General features: G+C 46.2%; 1 protein-coding gene across 1 annotated transcript in view; it reads left to right on the forward strand.

Moving 5' to 3' along the window:
• TGM2 (transglutaminase 2) overlaps nucleotides 1–2,028 on the forward strand; it is a 31,993-nt gene extending 29,965 nt beyond the window's left edge. The window contains exon 13 of the mRNA XM_069495722.1: nucleotides 431–2,028. Within this exon, the coding sequence (XP_069351823.1) occupies nucleotides 431–581 (151 nt within the window). The 3' untranslated portion in view covers nucleotides 582–2,028. The remainder of the gene's footprint in view (nucleotides 1–430) is intronic.
• Nucleotides 2,029–16,296: the final 14,268 nt, after the last annotated feature.

Raw genomic sequence — 16,296 nt, forward strand, 5'->3', positions numbered from 1 at the left:
ATGTTGCCCAGGCTGGTCTCGAACTCCTGGCCTCAAGCAGTCCTCCTGCCTGGGCCTCCCAAAGGGCCGGGATTACAGTTCTGAGACACCGAGCCCCACCTGATACCACTGTTACCCCTAAGTGCACCACCTCCTTCCACACACACAGGCGTGTATGCACGAGCATACATATACATGCATACACACGCATGCACAACCAACATGCACATGCACACCCACAGGCACACACACGCGCGCACACACACTCTACACTCCAGGAGGGCAGATTGTCTGGGCCCCACAGAGTGCTGTGAGTGGGGTCCATTTTGTCACTGTCAGTATTAGCTCTAAATTCATGGAGGTTCTGTACTGGGTCCTCATCGGTCCTCAGTAGTCACGTGTCATCCCGGCCGGACGCCAGTCCTCACCCTCTTCCTTCCCCTCGCTGCAGCTCAAAACCCCTGGAGGCAGAGGAGGACATCAAGGTGAGAATAGACCTGCTGCCGCTCCAGTCGGGCCGCCGCAAGCTGGTGGTGAACTTCGAATGCGACAAGCTGAAGTCCGTGAAGGGCTACCGGAACATCATCATTGGCCCCCGCTAAGGGGCCCTGTGCCCGGCGTCAGCTCAGCCTGCTGGGAGCCCCCAGCTTGACCCAATCTTTATCCCAAGCTAATGAGCAAAATTTGTCCCTTCTTGGGCCCCAGACCCCAGGGCGGGGCGGGCTGCCTGTGGGGGCTCTTTGGCATGGAATGGACTTCTGGACCTTCTTGGCCATAGCCCCTTGGAGCAGGCAATAAAGGGCCAGTGGGCCCGTGGGCTGGATGGAGGAATTCGGCTACACTGTGTCCTGTACCCCTCCCCCTGACTGCACCCAGGCCCCCGGGGCCCTTGGGAGAGCCAGAGCCAGGCGGGGACACCCCAGCAGCCCTGGCCCGATGGTCCCCCACCCATCTCACCATTGTGAGGCACTCGCTGGCACTCACAGGGCTGCCACCCCCTTAATCGCCACGGGAAACTGCAGGGTGGGAGCTGCTTTCTGGATGAGGAAACCAAGGCTCGGGGACAGGAGGTGCCCACCCCCACCCGTGGGATCGTGGTTACGTACTAGGCCCAGGAGCAGAGCCCGAGCCTCTGACTCTGAGCCCAGTGCTCTGGCACGTCTCAGCCTGACCTGACATGTCACAGAGGCCATTTGGCATCTGACCAGAAAAAGCCCAGATTCGGCAAGGGGGTGGGGAGGGGACTGGGGGCTGGAGGGTCAGAGCGCTGGGTTCGAGCCCCAGATCTGGCCAGACACGGCTTTCCCTCTCTGGGCCTCAGTTTCCTCACTGGTCAGAGGAGTGATTGAACTGGCTCATCGCTGAGGTCCCCTCAGCTCCGCACTTCCGATGCTTTTATGTGGCCCAGCCCTGTAAGTAACCACGAGGCCCACTCCCTGCTCCACAGAGCCTTAGTGCCCCGGCGCAGGGTGCTTCTGAGAGTGAAACCGTGACTGTGACCCCATGCAGACCCCAGCCCTGTCCTGGTCCCCCACCTGTGCCCGGTACTTCCCTTCAGATCCCAGCTCTAGGAGAGAAGAGCCCTGAATGCCACTGTCCTACCCGTGGGCCTGCCTGTCACAACGCCTGGCCTTCACGGGAGCCTTGGCTGCCATGCTGGTCACTAACCAACAAGGTCCCCTCCTTGCAGGGCCCCGGCACCCAAACAGCCCTTGCCCCTGGGTAAACCTAGCGAGCCCAAGAATTGCCACCTCTGATTTTATCTCCTGCTCTTTCTACATGGCTGGGCACCCTCAGGCTGGAAGGGGAGGATTCTCTGTTGGGGTGAGGTCACAGCCTCCAGGGCGCCCAGAATGCCAGAGAGGGACTTGGGGAAAATCACGCTGTTGCGCTTAGAACTTTCTGCTTTGCACAGGGAAGAATCACCAAATGAGCCGACATGTACATTTTCTATATAAATATAGCTCTATTTCTCTATGATTTTATAAACCTTTTGGGTTCCAAGCAGGCAGTAGATGTACTTCTGAACCACAAGGAGCAAACACTGAAATAAAAGAGTTTATTTTTCACATTCAAACAGAGTCTGGTCTGGTCCTTTACAAGCTTTTGATGGGGATGGATGGGTGACCTCACTCATACCTGGCCCGGCCACCTCCTGCCTAAGAGTCTTTCTTGAACCTCAGCCCCTCCTCCAGGTTCAAACTTTCCTGGCATTCAAGGCTCTACACAGTTCAGCTCCCTCCACCAACAATCCGTGTTTGGGCCGCAAGGAACTTCTATATCCTCCAAACACTCCACTCAGTTGTCTACCTCTTAGCTTTTGCATGTGTAGCTCCCTGAGCCTGGAGTGCCCCTCCTCTTCCTTAACAGCTTGGCAAACTCCTACTCATCCTATAATGCTTAACACTGAAGTCACCTCTTCTGTAAAGCCTTCCCTGATTTTTTTCTCAGGCCCCCAGAGTCCTGGAATATGGACCAACTCGAACATTTGTCACAGTGAATTTTACTCCCATGTTGGCACATCTTCCCCCTTCCCCATCCTATCTGAAATTCTCAAGAACTGGGATCAAATATCTCCTAAATAGATGCTAAAAAATGCTGAATTGGTAAATCAACTTGTTTCAACTCAGCCCCTACAAGAACAGTGCTGTCTAATAGAAATAGAACATGAGCTACAAACGCAAGCCATTTATGTAATTTAAAATTTTTGAGTGGCCACATTAAAAAGAGTCAAAAGGAGCTGGTGGAATTAGTTTTAACGATGTGCTTTATTTAACCCAATATATCCCAAACACTATTATTTCAACATGTAATCAATATAAAAATTTTTAGGGAGCTATTTTACATTCTTATTTACATACTAGGTCTTCGAAACACAGTGTATATTCCACACTGACAGCCCGCCTTCATTTGGACCGGCTGCGCTGCACGTGCTCCGTAGCCAAGGTTGCTGGCGGCCACCAACCCGGCTGGTGCAGGGCTAGACTGAGACCCCATGAGCCCGGGGACTTGGTCATACATCTCATGCCCCACCGACGAGGCACTCACAAATGTCTCTTGAATGCATAGGTGACGGGAGGCAGGCCCCACCCTCAGGGAACTCATCTAGAAAGTCATGACATGCACGTAAAAAAATAAAATGAAAACATGACGTCACATTTTCTGAGTGCTGAATCCTTCTGTTCCTTGAACATTACACCCTGGTGCTGGCCAGGGCGGCTCGAATATTGTATCAATTAGTGACCAGCTGGGAAACAGAAACCGCTGGGCTATTTCAGGCTAGAGGGAGTTCATGAGGGAAATTGATTCCAGAGGCGTCGAAGAGTAGGAGGACCAGATGGGAGAGGGGGGATGACTGAGAAATACGGAAGCAGCTGCGAAGCCCACGAGCCCCGGAGCCAATGTAGCCGCTGGGAACTTCAGAGGCTGCAGAAGTCAGGTACAGCCAGAGCCAGAAGCAGGCTGGCATCTCCCATCCTCCTGTCTTCTACTACTCAAACAACCCTAAGAACTAAGGGATAAAGAGAGGTTCAGTGATTCGCCCAAAGTCATACAGCTGGTAAGTTGGAAAGCTGGGACTTGAACCCAGGCAGCCTGCCCTCCCCGGCGCAGGGCCCCGCCCAGGAGAAAGCCGGATTCCCCCCTGCACCTCCCCCCCCCGCATATTGCGGGGCTCCTGGGCCAGAGTCTGCCCCCAACACACACAAGCCTGGCAGCCCTCGCGGAGAGGGGTTCTGATTGGGTCCCTCCTCCCACTTCTAAAGCCTTTCTCCTCCCCAGCTGCTCTTGTTTACCTAGGATGCCTGCCAGCTCACCCCTCAGCCTCAAGCCAAGCCCAGAATAACAGAACATTGACGGAGTCCAAGAAGGAGGGGTGGAGGGTGGAGGGCCAAGCCAGGGCCTCCTAGAAGCACGTTTACCTTGAGGCTGGAACTGGGTCAGAACACACTCCCTCCCAGCAACCCGCTTAGCTGGGCAGTGGCACGGAGACACACAGCCGCGCATCTGTGAGGCCCTGTGACTCTCTGTCCAGAAGGAAGGCCTGAAGAGACCCGGCGAAAGCAGAGTGGTGAAGGACGATGGCGCACACAGCCTCGAGAACACAAACACAGGCTCTGTCTCGACACACACACCACCGCCACCAGCCTCACAGAGCAAGAGAGGCTGACACAGAGGACTGCGTCATTCCCTTCCTAGGAGGCTCATTCACAGACGGAACTGATCCGGTGTTAGAAGTCGGAATCGCGTTTCCCCTGGTGGGGGAGAAACCAGAGGCAGCACGAGGGGACTTCGAGGGGCTGGGGTGGTTTTGATCTTCTTCATCTGAGTGCTGGGTAAACAGGCACATCAGCTTGTGAGACGTGCCAACTGTTTCCGTATCATGGCGCTCTGTCTGTATGTATGGTATATCTCGATAAAATAAAAAATACAGTGCTCAAAAATTTGAAAATAAAGTCCAAAGTGGGCTGGGGGAAAGAGAATCCGCAGTTTGCATCCCCCTCTGCCCCAGGGGCTGCCCTCACGGGGGGCACGGGGTGTCTGGGGGGACAGGCTTGAGGGCAGGTGCTTCGAGCAACTCGTCTCCAAAGACCACTCCATTTTTTTTTTTTTTCCTGGGAGACGGGGACAGCAGTGGGCTGTACCTTCTAGGGATAGTGTGAGCCTGAAACAAGATGCTTCCTCGGTGGAAAAGCAGACTGCAAGGGCAGTGACTTTGTTTCACCTGCTGTGAACAGCGTGGGCACGTCGTAGGCCATCGGTGAACACGCTGAATGAACGAACGGAAAGCTGTTGTTACGATCCCAGCTAGTTCTCAGATCAGGCCACAGGGACCATCACCCCATTTCCCAGATGGCAAAACTAAGGCTTGGAGATGTAAAGCCGCTCACTCAAAGTCACCCAGCAAGTTGACAGCAGAGCAGGAGTTGGAATTCAAATGACTCTTCCATGGCACCTGTTCCGGGAAAAAACTCAAACCATGTTTTTCCTCTGATCTGACAGCAACACAGACAGAAGCCTTCTGGGACCAAACATGGGGGATTTCTCCTCACCAACAAACAAGCCAACAGTTCTGCAGTGGACACCAGCTGGGTGTTTTCTAATTCAATTTTGACACTGTCTACCTGGAAATAAGATCAGAGCCCTCAAGTGAGGGTTGTCCCCAAAACTGCCTCCGTCCCTTAGACATCAGTGGCAAATGTGGACCTCCGAAAACTTCTGACAGACTGGCTTCAGGCTGAGGTTCCCATGGCCCTCTCTTGGGTTTGATTAATTTGCTGGAACGGCTCGCAGAACTTAAGGAAACACAATTACCGGTTTATTATAAAGAATATTAAGAAGGATACAGATGCGTAGAGTGAGGTATGGGGGAAGGGGCGTGGAGCTTCCCTGTCCGCCCCAGGTGCGCCACCCTCTGAGAACCTCCACCTGTTCAGCCATCTGGAAGATCTGTGAACCCTGTCCTCTGTGCCTTGCATGGAGACTTCACCGGTTTTCCATGCTGGAACCGTGCACAACTGTGTCAAAGTAAGATTGGACCAAAAGGGGATGAGCTAACCCAGCAAAGCCTGTCTGTTTAGATTCTTCGTGGGCTCTCTGTGCAGCATTCCTTCCTCCCAGGTGTGGGGCAGGACCCTCCCTGGAATGAGGGTCTTATGACCCACAGTCAGAGTCCTGCCCTGGGCAAGTGGAAGGAGTGCAGAAGGAGGTTAGACGGGAGATTCTGTTTCCTGAGGCCTAAAGCACCCCAACGTCATTACAAAAGACTGTAACAAGGGCCATGGGAGTTATGAGTCAGGAACCATGAACAAAAACGAGTATATATCTCATAATATCACAGCAGCCCACAGAAGGGCCTGAAAAGTGAAGGGGCAGACTTGATCCCCAGACCTTGGACACTAGAAGAAGCAAGTACCCCTTGTCCCCAAGGTCTGAGACAGAGTTACAAGGTGGGGCCCACAGTTACCATATGATCCAGCAATTCCACTTATAGGTGTATACCCAAGAGAAATGAGAACACATATCCATGCAAAAAAATGTATACAAATGTTTATAGCAGCATTATTCATAGTAACCAAAAAGCAAAAATAACCCAAATGTCCATGAATCAGTCAGTGGATAAATAAAACACATTGCAACCACACAATGGAATATTATTCAGCAATAAAAGGAAGGATGTACTGACACCCAGTACAGCATGGATGAAACTTGAAAGTATTACACTAAGTGAAAGAAGCCAGAAACAAGACCACATGTTGTACGCCATGTTTAGCATAGGCGAAGGTACAGACACAGGGGGTTCTAGGCTAAGGGGATGAAGGGATGGGGGAGTTGACCACTCAAGAGTATAGGGCTTCTTTTTAGGGTAATGAACATGTTCTAAATTTTTTTTTTAAGAGACAGAGTCTTAACGCCAGCCTGGGGTCTCACTGTTGCCCAGGCTGGAGTGCAGTAGCGTGATCATAGCTCACAGCACCCTTGAACTCCTGGGCTCGAGAGATCCTCCCCACTCAGCCTCCCGAGTAGTTGGGACTACAGGCGCATGCCACTATGACCAGCTAATTTTTAAATTTTTTGGAGAGTTGAAGTCTCACTAGGGTCTCAAGCAATCCTCCCACCTCGGCCTCCGAAAGTGCTGGGATTACAGGCGTGAGCCACTGTACCCTGCTGGTTCTTTCTTTCTTTTTCTTTTTCTTCTTTTTGTTTCCTTTTGTTGTTGTTGCAGCCTGTTCTAAAATAGATGGTGGTAATAGATACACAACTCTGTGCTAAAAGCCATTGAAGTGTACACTTCAAAAGAGTGAATTGCAAGGGATGTGAATTATATCTCAGTAAAGCTGTTTAGAAAGTAATAATGAGCAGTGGCAAGAAAGAAGGCTGAGCCACAGGATCCCAGCCTGGATTCTGAGTCAGGAGTTCTGCCTGCCTGTGCCGGGTGGCCTTGGGTAAATCTCTTCCCCTCTCTGGGCCTCAGTTGCCCCAGCTGTCAACTGGGAGTGCAGAGGATGGGAACAGAGGAGCCCTGAAGGGCCAGTGACTTGGGCCTGCTGCCACACTTGTGCCGACAGTTGTCCGTGACTATGTCTGCTCCTTGCCCACCCTGAGAAGCTGGGGGGTCCTCTGGGGTGTAGTAAACTCCTGATAGATCGTTGAGATCTTTGCAGTTACCTCTGGGCTCACCAACCGCAGGCCATATTTTATCAACATCCTTTAAAAATGGCAGAAGAGATGCCTCTCTGAACCTGGCTCTCAGCTGCGGCTGCTGTGTCAGGAAGGAAACCAGAGGCCCTCAGTGGCTCGCCATGCCTCCGTTCCCAGCTGCACCGTCCCACCTCCGTGGCAGCTCCTGCCAAAGTCATCCTGGAGCAGACAGGCAGATGGACAGAGAAGAAACGCAAACCAGGCCAGTCGAGGCTGGGATCTGCCCTCACTTGGTGAGTTAACTCCATTTATAGATGGGGAAACTGAGGCACAGGGTGTCAAGGCACGCTCACAGCCCCAGCGCCAAGGACTGAACCTAAGCTCGCCCTCTTTCCACCCATCTTGAACCAGCCCAAGTGCCTACTCTGTGGCCAGCCTGCCGTGCTCGCTGGAAGGGCTGAGAGAGGCCCTGGCACCAAGGGCGAGGCAGCCCCACCCTGGGAGTCCAGGGCAGATGTCCCATGTCCCACCTCTCTCTTGCTGTATGACTTTGAGGAAGCCAGTCACCCTCTCCAGGCCTCTGTCATACTGGAGGTCCCAATCACGGCCCTGCTACCCAACCCAGAAAGGAACAGGCCTCATAAACCATAACGGGCCGTGGGCGTGGAAGCCAACAGGAACTCTGGCCTCAAGTCAGAGAAAGGCCAGACCCGGGTGGGCAGACACGACAAGAGTCATCTATTTGTGGCGAGCAGGAAGGACGTGGCTGCTGATTCTGGGTCAGAGGTGGGAACAGGGTGTAGGCTGCGACTTAGAGACACCTGTGCAGATTTGAGATAAACAGAAGAGACTGACTGATTCATTCAACATCTTTTTTTGCCTGTGCTGTGGACCAGGTGCTGTGTTAGCCCTGGGGGCAGGCCTGTCCTGTAGAGCGTCCAAGCAGATCCCCAGTGTGAAGTGAGATGTGCCCGGAAGGAAGGACGGGGGTTCGGATGAACGGGGCCGTCGTAGCGAGCATAGGAGCCCAGCACTCTCTCAAGGGCGTTGCATGCATGAGCAACCTGGGTCCTCACGGCACCCTGTGAGGTAGAGCTGGCTGCATAGGTTGAGTGGCCCCTACCCAAAATGCTTGGGACCAGAAGTGTTTCGGATTTTGGTTTTTTTCCCCAGATTTTGGAGTATTTGCATTATACTTACCAGTTCAGCATTTCTAACCTGAAAATCTGAAATCCAAAATATTCCAATGAGATTTTCCTTTGAGCATCATGTTGGTGCTCAAAAAGTTTAAGCTCAAAAAATTTTGAAGCTCAAAACCCAAAATATTCCAGAAAGATTTCGGAGCATTTCAGATTTCAGATTTTCGGATCAGGGGTACACAACCTGTACCATTTCCACTGTACAGATGAGGAAATTGAGGCCCAGAGAGGTTATGTGACAGGCCCAAGGTCACACAGCTAGGAAACGGTGGAGCCAGCATGCCAACCTGGCAGGCTGGGTGCACAGTAATTGCTCCTAACCTCCTGCTCTGTTGTCATCTATCACACGATGTGGACTCACAAGTTGAGAGGGTCGTAGATGAGGAGGTCAGGGAAGGCCTCTCTGGGGAGCTCCTGTGGAAGCCGAGAACCCAAGGAGGAGGAGTCTGCCCACGGACAGGTGGGGGTGGGCAGGGGCGTTTGTGAGCTGGCGCTGGGAGGCTGAGCAGGAACCAGAGGTGAGGGCCAGGCAGAGGTGACTTCCTAGGAAGCTGATGACAGTTAAGCTTCTGGGAGAACCAATTGCACGGGGCCCTGCGTTGGGAGCCACAGGAAGCTGTGGTGTGTCCCAGGCAGGGAGGGGAGCCAGGTTGCTACCTGGAAGCATTTGAATGTAAACACTGCTGGGAAATGGCCTCAAAAACCCTCAGTAGAGAGGAATCTGAAACTTAAACGTCTCCGTCAATTTGTTGTGATTTCTTTTCACATTCCTAATGAATATTTATTTTTGTACCCAACTTTATATTCATCATTTTCTTTTATATTCTTTTTCTTAAAGGTGGTCCCTCAAAATTAAAATTAAACCATGATGTGATAACACAGCCTCCTCACTAGAATGACTAAAATGAAAAAGCAAAAAAAATACTGTGTGTATGTATATATGCACACACATATATACACACACCACGTACACACACACTGTACATAGACACACCATATATATGCACACCATATATTTATACCATATATATATACAAGTCATATATATACCACATATACACATCATATATATACACATACCATATATATATATATGCTGTATATACATACATCCCATATATTAATATATGCACACCCAATATATACACACACCATATATACATGCTACACACACACACACACACACACACCCTATCTATATACACACAAAGCATCAGTGAAGGTGTGGAACAACAGGAACATTCATACATGGCTAGGAGGAGAACATACACTGGTACAACCACTTTGGAAAATTATTTGCAGTACGTGTATCTTCCAAAGCTGAACATTCATCTGTCCCTATGAGGCAGCAGCTGCCTGCATGGATGTCTACTCAGAAATGAGTGCGTAGTCCTCCAAAAGACACGTGCAAGAATGTTCAGAGCTGCTGTTTTTCAAAATATCCCAAAGCTGAAAACAACCTAAAAGTCCAACACTTGTTGAATAGATAAATCAAGCTGTGGTACAGTCATTCAAAGCAATACTGTAGGAACAAGAAAGAACAAACTACAGCGGTAGGCAACAACTCAGTTGAATCTCACAAACATGTTAAGCAAAAGATGCCAGACACCAGGGTACACACCGAATGATTTCATTCATGTGAAGTTCAAAACCAGGCAAAACTAATCTATGATGTTAGAGTCAGGAGAGTGGGTACCTTTAGGGGATGGTTAACAAGAAAGGGAAAGGGGGGGTTTGTGGGGCGCTGGTAATGGTCTGAGTCTTGAGTTGGGTGTCATTTACATGGGCGTGTTCAGTTTGTGAAAATTCATTGAGCCGTGGACTTATGATGTGTGCCTTTTCTGTACCGAGGTTACACTGTAATGAAAATCCTTCCTCCAGTGGTAAAGCTTCAGGCCCCTCAAAATCTGGCCCAGTGATGGGTGAAGGGCCGAGAAGCCTTACTTAAGACTTACTGAGAGAAACCCCAAGAGCAAGAAGGCACAGAGGAGGTGGGGGTGGGTAGAGAGGACAGTCTGGGTGAAGAGCGGAAGGCTGGAATCAAATAGGGACAACTTGTCGGGGGGCTTAGGGTGTGGAGGGAGGTCTGGTCTCTCACTGCAGTGTCTTCTGCAGTGACTTTTGGGTGACTGTTGCCCAGCCAGGCCTAAAGCCAAGACTGGGGGCCGGCCCTGCCCAAGCTGAGTGCCCTGGCACCACCAGGCCCTGCTGCCCCTGGAGCCAGCTCTCTCTCGGCCAGCTCCCCTTCATTCCTTTCCAGGCCCTGCCAGCCTGCTCATGGAAACTCTGAGGGGCCGCCCCACACCCAGCTCTTGGCAGCCACCCAAACCCTCACAGCACTGACAATTTGTCTCTCTCCAACCGTGACTCTGGTTTTTCTTTTTCCTCTTCTCGGTTTCATTAACCCGAGCCCTCGTGAGGGCCTCTTTGAGGCAGACTTCAAGCTTGACAATGTGGCATCCTGTCTCATTGAGGGCCCTGGTGGCTCTTGTGAAGTGGGTGGTGCCAGCCCATTTTACAGATAAGGGAGGTGAGGCCCAAGAAGGTGAAATAAGTCAGGGCCAAGATCACTACCCAGTAAGGGACAGTGCTGGATTTTAACAGTAACTACAATGACAATACTATGTACCAGCACAAAGTGGGGGTGCCAGGCCGTGTGCTAAGCACTGTACATGCGTTTGCCCACCCAGTCCTCATGATGACCCACTAGAGGAAGCTGCAATTATTACCAGTTCCTTAAATAAAAAACTGACTATTCTGGTTCTTGCCATTTGCATAAAATTTCAAAAATTTAAAAATAAAAAAATTAAAAATAATTTTAAAAACCTGGCTATTGAAGTCTTACATATGCAGAGAGGTATACAAATCATAACAGCCCAATGTGTTTCCACAAACTGAACCCTCCCATGGAACCAACACCTAAGTTAAAAAGTAGAACATAAGATACAACACCAAAAGTGCAAGTGGCAAAAGAGAAGATTGATAAACTGGACTTCATAACAATTTAATACTTTTGCATTTCAAAGGGTGCCATGAAAAAAGTGAAAAGCCAAACCACGGGATGGGGAAAACACTTGCAAATCCTCTATCTGGTAAGAGGCTAGGAACCAGAATATGCAAAGAATTCTTACAATTCAACAATAAGAAGGTAAACAACCCAATTTTAAAATGTGCAAGGGAATTGAATAGACATTTCCCTTAAAAAGATATACAAATGGTTAATAAGCACATGAAAAAATGTTCAACATTATTAGCCATTGAGACATAAAAATCACAACCACAAAGAGACGCCACTTACACCTACCAGATGCTGAGATCAATAAGACAGATAATAACAAGAGTGGGCGAAGAAGTGAAAAGAATTGGAACCTTCATGGACTACTATTGGAAATATCAAATGGTGCAGCTACTTTGGAAAACAGTTTGGCAGTTCTTCAAAAGTTTAAACGTAGAGCTACCATTTTTACCTATGAATTCCAATCCTAATGAAAGAGAGAATAAAAAAATATGTTCACACAGAAGTTGTATGTGAATGTTCATAGAATCGTTATTCACAGCAGCCAAAAAGTGGAACCAACCCAAATGTCCACCAACTGGTGAATGGGTAAGTAAAATATAATATATTCATGGAATATAATATCATTCTTCAATGAAAAAGAATAAAGTACTGATACATGCTGCCACATGGATGTAACCTGAAAACATTGTCTAAATGAAAGAAGCCAGTCACAAAAGACCACATAGTGTATGGATTCCATTTATATAAAATGTCCAGAATAAACAAACGGAAAGTAGATTAGTAGTTGCCTACGGCCATGGTGGTGGGGAGGGGTAGGAGGATAGGCAATGACTGTTCATGAGTACTTTCCTTTTGGGATGATGAAAATGTTCTAAAATTAAATATAGTGATGGTTGCACAACTCTTAAATGTACTTAAAACCATTGAATTGTATACTTTAAATGGGTGAACTTTGTGGTATGTAAACTATATCTCAATGGAGCAGTTTAAGGTAAAAAGATAATCCATGCCTCTATTCATATCATTTCACTACCCAAATTTCCCTACCTTCTACCACTTCTCTGGATGTCCAAAAATAGCTGATTTCTAAGGCCTGGCTCAAATGCCATTAACAAAGATTTCCTTAATACCCTCCAGTCAGAAGCAATTTCTCTCTTCTCCAAACTTCCATGACAAGTCCATCATTCACTCGGATGATTTAAAAGGCACTTGTCATGTGCCTGGCGTTTACTACATTTCACATGATTATTTAAGTGCCCATATCATCTCTGCTATTATACGATAAACTTTTGGAGAGAAAGGAGTGTATCTTCTTACTTTTTGTGTATTCAGAACCCAGAAATGTGATGGGCACACAGTAAGCATTTGAGGAAGGCATGTGGAATTCATTCTAAATGTTCTTTTTCTCACATTAGCGTCCCCCTTAGGAAACAAGTCCTCAACGGAAGGTTCCAGGCCTGATTCATCATCATTGCATCCCCTGCAGAAACAGCCTAGAACTTGGTAGGGTTTTTTTTTTCTTAAGTAAACACAAAATGATTAAATAATGATGATAGCTTTAGTTTCCACCATGACTGTCCAGCCACAGTTTTTAATAGGAGGTGGGACTTACCTCCAGATTTGGAGGATGAGTCCAGGTGAGGATTAGCAATCCAGATGGTGAACAGCAAGAAGGAAGTCACGTGACCTTGCAAATGTTAATATCTTCGGGGACAGAAACCATAAGAAGCACTAGCAGGGCCGGGCGTGGTGGCTCACGCCTGTAATCCTAGCACTCTGGGAGGCCGAGGCGGGTGGATAGCTCGAGGTCAGGAGTTCGAGACCAGCCTGAGCAAGAGTGAGACCCCCGTCTCTACTAAAAATAGAAAGAAATTATCTGGCCAACTAAAATATATATATAGAAAAAATTAGCCGGGCATGGTGGCGCATGCCTGTAGTCCCAGCTACTCGGGAGGCTGAGGCAGGAGGATCGCTTAAGCCCAGGAGTTTGAGGTTGCTGTGAGCTAGGCTGATGCCACGGCACTCACTCTAGCCTGGGGAACAGAGCAAGACTCTGTCTCAAAAAAAAAAAAGAAGCACTAGCAGAATTAAAAGAGAACCAAACAGTGATGGTTGCACAACGTTATGAATGTATTTAGTATCATCAAACTGTACACTTAAAAATGGTTAAGCTGCCAGCCTGAGCAAGAGCGAGACCCCATCTCTACTAAAAATAGAAAAAAATGATATGGACAGCTAAATATATATATAAAAAAAATTAGCCGGGCATGGTGGTGCATGCCTGTAGTCCCAGCTACTCGGGTACTCGGGAGGCTGAGACAGGAGGATCGCTTGAGCTCAGGAGTTTGAGGTTGCTGTGAGCTAGGCTGATGCCACGGCACTCACTCTAGCCTGGGCAACAGAGTGAGACTCTGTCTCAAAAAAAAAAAAAAAAAATGGTTAAGCTGGTAAATTTTATGCTGTTTATATTTTATTATAATAAAAAGTGAAAATAAGATGATAAACTTTATGTTATTTATATTTTACCACAATAAATTTTTTAAAAAAAAAATGGACCCAAAAAGGACTTCGAGAAATAAAAAATACATAACTGAAACATTGAACTCAATGGTTGGATTTGATAGCAGATTACATAGAGCTGAAGAAAGAATTAGTGAAGCAGAAGATAAATGATCCAGAATACAGTACAGAGAAAAAGAGAGGTATAAAACATAAAAGAGAAGTTGAGAGACGTGGAAGAGAGGCCGAGAAATTCTAACGTATGTTTAATAGGAGTTTCAAAAAGAAACAAGAGAAAATCGGGCATGCACAATCACTGAAGAAATAATGACAGAGAACTTTCTAAAACTCATGAGATCAACTAATCCACAAATTCAAAAATTCCAACAAATCCCAAGGCAAATAATAATAAATCCATGTCCAGACACATGATAGTAAGGCAGAAGAACATCAAAGACGAAGAGGAAAACCTAATGAGCATCAGAGAATAAGACAAATAACCTTCAAAAGAATGACAGCCCGACAAGAACTTCTAAACAGCAACAATGGAAGCCAGGTGATGGCTTCAATGTGCTAAAAGAATTTAACTACCCAACTAGAATTCTATACTCACCAAAATGTACTTCAAGAATTAGGCTTAAATAAAGGCATTTTCAGATTTAAAAAATAGAGCACTTTCTGCCTGCTGAACCTCATTAAAGAAAATTCTAAAGGATATACTTTACATAGACGGAAGGCTTGAGAAGAGGGAAGAAATGAAGAGCCAATAAACTGACAAATACATCTGCCAGTTGAGCATTGATTATATAGAATAATAATATAATGTCTTATACAGTTTATCTCTTTAAAAATAATTATAATACACCAAAACTATAGCATATATGTCAGAGTAGAGTTGCAGTGTTCTAAGGCCTGGGAAAAGAGCAACAGTACTGATTATCTTTAGATTTTGGTAAGTTAATTATTCATATTGTACTTTCAAGGATAAGAATAAAAACAGTGAATAGACTTCAAACTAGTAGCGAGGGGAAATAGAATGAAAAAATAATCCAAAGTGGCAAGAAAGGAGAGAGAGAGAGAGAGAGAGAAGAGAGGGAGAGAGGAAGGAAGGAAGGAAGGAAGTAAAGAGAAAGCACAAATTAAGCTGGTGGATTTATACCCTTATACATTGATAATTCTATTAAATATCAAAAGACTAAATGCTGTATTTAAAAGACAAAGATTAATAGCTTGGATTTGAAAAATTCAACTACATGTGATTTATAAGAGGCATATAGGAAACATAAAGATATAAAGAAATTAAAAGTAAAAGAATGCAATAAAATATAACCTGCAAAACAATGGTAATATGGCTATAATAATATAAAATAAAAGAGACTTTATGATTAAAAGTATTACTAGAGATAAAGAGCACTGTATAATAAATGTTTCAGTTTACCATAACACATAACTAATTTCATATACATCTAATGACCTAGTTTTAAAATGTACAAAGCAAAAACTATAAGGAAAAATATACAAATCCAAATCATAATGGAAGAGTCATTACATCTTTCTCAGTATTTACCAAAAGAAGGAGACAAAATGTCAGTATGGATAAGATGTATTTATCAGGATAGCATAGGTTATGCGGCAGTAACAGAGAAACCCAAAGTCTTGGTGGCTTAACACAACAAAGGTTTGTTTCTCATTCACACTAGTTTCAGTGGAGTTAAGCAACTCTCAGGATAGTTCTGCTCCATGCTGTGACCCAGGGCTCTCTGAAATGATGAATAAAATTGACAAAGCCCTGAATAAAATTGGTCTAGAGAAAAAGAGAAATGGCACACGAAAAAATAGTATTAGGAATAAAAAATGGGACATTACTACAGATGCTGCCAACATTTTAAAAAAGAGGACATTTTAAACAACTTCAATTCAATAAATCTGAAATTTTAAATGAAATGGACAACATACTAGAAAGGTATAATACCAATTTTGATCAAGATAAAATAGAAAACCTACAGATAATCCTCTAACAATTAAAAAAATTGAATCAGTTGTTAAAACCCATCCCATAAAGAAAACTTCAACCCCAGATGGCTTCACTAGTAGATTCTATCTAATATTCAAAGAAGAAACAATGTTGACCTTTGACAATCTCTTCCAGGGAATGAAAAAGATTGAATAATCCCCAACTCATGAGGCTGACATAACCTTCATACCAAAACAGGACAAGGACATTGCAAGAAAGGAAACCGTAGGTCAATCTTATACATATAAATGAAAAATCCCTAATAAAATCCCTCAAATCCATCAATATATAAAAGAGTACCACAACTAAACTGCGTTAACTTCAGGAATACAAGGTTGATTTAACACTAAAAAATCAATTAGGATAATTCAATACACAAACTGATTAAAAGACAAAAACTGCATGATCATGTCCCTAGATACAGAAAACCATTTGATAAATGTTTA

Source organism: Eulemur rufifrons, chromosome 20, assembly GCF_041146395.1.
Source record: "Eulemur rufifrons isolate Redbay chromosome 20, OSU_ERuf_1, whole genome shotgun sequence".
Lineage (NCBI taxonomy): Eukaryota > Metazoa > Chordata > Mammalia > Primates > Lemuridae > Eulemur > Eulemur rufifrons.